A 3,255-nucleotide genomic window follows, 5' to 3' on the forward strand; every position below is an offset into this window, starting at 1 on the left:
CAGGGACGGCATGTTGGAGCACCGCCATCTTGGTGTATACCAAGATCTACTCCGAAATGGCGGCGCGCATGTGCAGAATGCGCTGGTGGCCGATGTGGCTACCAATCGTTCAGCATGTGACGTCACCGTCATGTGACGTCATACACTCTCCCTCCAAGATGGCAGCGGGCGTGTGCAGAACAATATGGCCAATATGGCCGCCGGCGTGTTCTGAAAACAAATTTATGTATGCCCGAATACCGTTTTAGTATATCCGGGCATATATTAAATTCCTTATTTCGCATGCGGACGAGCCGCCGAAATCAACTGATTTTCATTGATTTGCAGGTTCGTCCAAAACCGTATGCACATGTCTACTGCCGTTGCAGTGCAAGGACGTCACTAGCCACATGCCCCACATCTCTTGCAGCGTGCCCTGGGTCCTGAGGATATGGCCCCCAACTTTTGGGCATTGCGACCCTTTGTTATATCATAGAACGAAGAGTAAAATGTCACATGTTCCCCCATACGCAGAAGTCAAGTATAGGCAAGGGGAATAGGCAATTATGCCTTGATTGGGAAAATACACGATCATTCAGCCCAGCTACATCCAAAACTTTAGTTCTAGAGAAGAAAAAAATGTAGTAGCGGGAAAAGGGTCAAACCCCTGACGATGCTTTTATTGCTGTCTCTTCCTTTCTGTTTTTTTATGGGTGTCACAGGGGCAAGAAGTAAGAAAAACCCTCCCCAGTGGGGTCACATCCAAAAATAGACAGCAATTATAACTCTTTCCTATACTATCCATGTATATATAAATTGCTATATTTTATTGTAGCATACGTTTGTGATTTCCTATGATGCCCCTGATCTCCTGTCCCTCTCACTTCGGTGTCCTCTCACCTGGGTGTGAACGATGACCCGGATAACCTTGCAGTACTTCTTCATGACCGCAAAGTCTTTTTCCAGCTGCTTTTTGCCCACCTCGTCCTGCCATTTCTTGCAGTACTTGGTAAAGGCCTTCTTCTTACTCTTATACCTGCAGGAGAGAGACGGATGAATGTAGATAATTTGCACAGCAATCCAGAAGATCTTCAGCTTCATGACTTCTTATCTACAGTTCTACATCTACATCAGGAAAACTGCACATATGTCTCTGACTTGAAATGCATCTCCCAACTTTTTGAAATGACAAAGAGGGGCACCTCTTGGTACAAAGTATGTAGGCAAAGGACACAACCCCTGCCGTGCCTTTAGTTACACAGACCCTGACAATTAGTTAAAGGTAGGGCTGCAACCAACTAATCGATAATAATCGATAATGAGAATAGATGGTATTAATGTATTTAATTATTTTTATCCGATTAAGCGAAAAAATAATCGGCCAACTAATTGATTATGAAAAAAATCATTAGTTGCAGCCCTAGTTAAAGGATAACTGCATTTTAAAATAAAGTGTAGTTATCCTTGTTACCCTTTTCCTCTGACCTAAAACCCCCCTCACCCTCCACAGATGCATACATACCTTGAGCCAACGGCTGCGGCCTCCGGTGTTTGTTTTTATCTACCGCTGCAAGTCTTCACTGTCCTGACCGTGACTGAGCATTACAGCCCCACTAAGACTGTCTTTAGCTGTCCCCGTCCTTGTAACACCGTTCCATAGAAGTAATGTGCAGGTGTGGGCAGGACAGCAAAGACTTGTAACGCTGGATGTAAATAAACGCCAGAAGCTGCGGCCATTGGATTCAGGTTATTATGCATGTGGATGGGTAGGGTTGGTTAGATTAGGTGAGGGGAAAAGCTCAAAAAAGTGTTTTAAAGTGCACTTATCCTTTAAACTCACATTTTTTTGTTTCTCACCAACATTTTTATATATATCTATGACAATGCAGTCATTTAGTTTTCCTCATATGATAAAAGTCAATGAGGGGAATTTATCAAAACTAGAGCAGAGAAAATCTGAAGCAGCTGTGCATGGCAACCAATCAGCTTCTCTCTTCAGTTTGCTCAGTTGGGATTTGAAAATGAGAGATAGAAGCTGTTCAAATCTGCTCCAGACTCTGTCTGCTCCAGGTTTTGATAAATTCCCCCCAAAGTGTTTTGGAGCTTTTCAAATGCCCCCTTCATCTGGGCTTTGGTAACTGGTTAAGAGATAAAGCAAGAGGATCATTAGTTTAGAAAAAGCTTATGTAACATTGGCTACAAAAATCTGTTTTTAACCTATTAGGATTCATCTTGCTTCATCTCCTTCATCAATGACCAAAGCCCTGATGAAGGGGGCATATTGAAGTCCCCAGAACGTGTTGAATTTTATCATATGAGCAGATAAAAATGTTAAGGACTCTTAACAGTGTGGTGCTCCATCCTTCTTCTTTGTGGTTATCTGTGTGGCAGAGAGCGTGAATCACAAGACTCGCTAAACAGAATAACAAATCCTTTGGTGGGTATAATAATAATGAAGGTATAAAACCCATAAAGGTCTCACCAGTTCCTATAGAAGCGTCTTTTACATTCGTCACTGATGTGCTCGGCAAATATGGTCTTCAGACTTCGCAAGCCCCGAGGTGTCTCCACGTATCCCACAATGCCAACCACAACCAGTGCGGGTGTCTCAATGATCGTTACCGCTTCCACTGCTTCCCGCTTGGACATTTCTGATTGAAATAATATAAAATGGGTCTTTTGGGATTGGGTATCCTTTCAAACAGACGCTAATTGTTATCAGTGCGAAAGAAGGAAATGATTGCTGGTCCTCCTGAAGCATATCTAAAGACAACATGACCAATGTTTGACTTCTAAATACCTACTCCACCCAATACCAGAAACACATTACTATTATGCAGACAGGAGTGGAGGTGACCGTACCTCAGTAACGATCACCACGATCAGAACCTCTAAAGCTGGACATACATTGTTGACTTGAAAGTCAAGCTGTACTTGGTTCTGTTGGCACCACTCCATTCAACAAAAGTTGATTTTTTAATTAAATTTTGTCAAAGGAGTCAGGCTAAAAAATTCTGGTCAAAGCTGATTGGCTTTAATAGCTGTGAGACTACAACAGCCCAGCCGCAGGAACTCCCCCAATCCATCCATTCCCCAATTCTCTTGTACACAACTACTGGGCGGGCCAAACATTAGTGTTTATTCTTATGAAGAGGCAAGCTCAGGGAGACACTGCCGGTAGATTATTTCTAACCTGCCCGATTGATACCCTTAAAAAATGGCAACCCACAGACGAGAGATCATTGCCTCCCCCCAAAAAAAGGTTTCTCAGCTGCC

The 3,255-nt window shown here is 43.1% G+C and overlaps 1 protein-coding gene across 1 annotated transcript in view; it reads right to left on the reverse strand.

Annotated features, from left to right (window-relative positions):
- The window catches only part of RPL3L (ribosomal protein L3 like), an 18,761-nt gene that overhangs the window by 9,109 nt on the left and 6,397 nt on the right, over nucleotides 1-3,255 (reverse strand). Inside the window, exons 3-4 of the mRNA XM_018561224.1 lie at nucleotides 2,462-2,630; nucleotides 880-1,015 (exon numbers count right to left, since the gene is read on the reverse strand). Of these exons, the coding sequence (XP_018416726.1) occupies nucleotides 880-1,015; nucleotides 2,462-2,630 (305 nt within the window). The remainder of the gene's footprint in view (nucleotides 1-879; nucleotides 1,016-2,461; nucleotides 2,631-3,255) is intronic.

Source organism: Nanorana parkeri, unplaced genomic scaffold (genome assembly GCF_000935625.1).
Source record: "Nanorana parkeri isolate BGI_ZX_2015 unplaced genomic scaffold, ASM93562v1 scaffold508, whole genome shotgun sequence".
Classification (NCBI taxonomy): domain Eukaryota; kingdom Metazoa; phylum Chordata; class Amphibia; order Anura; family Dicroglossidae; genus Nanorana; species Nanorana parkeri.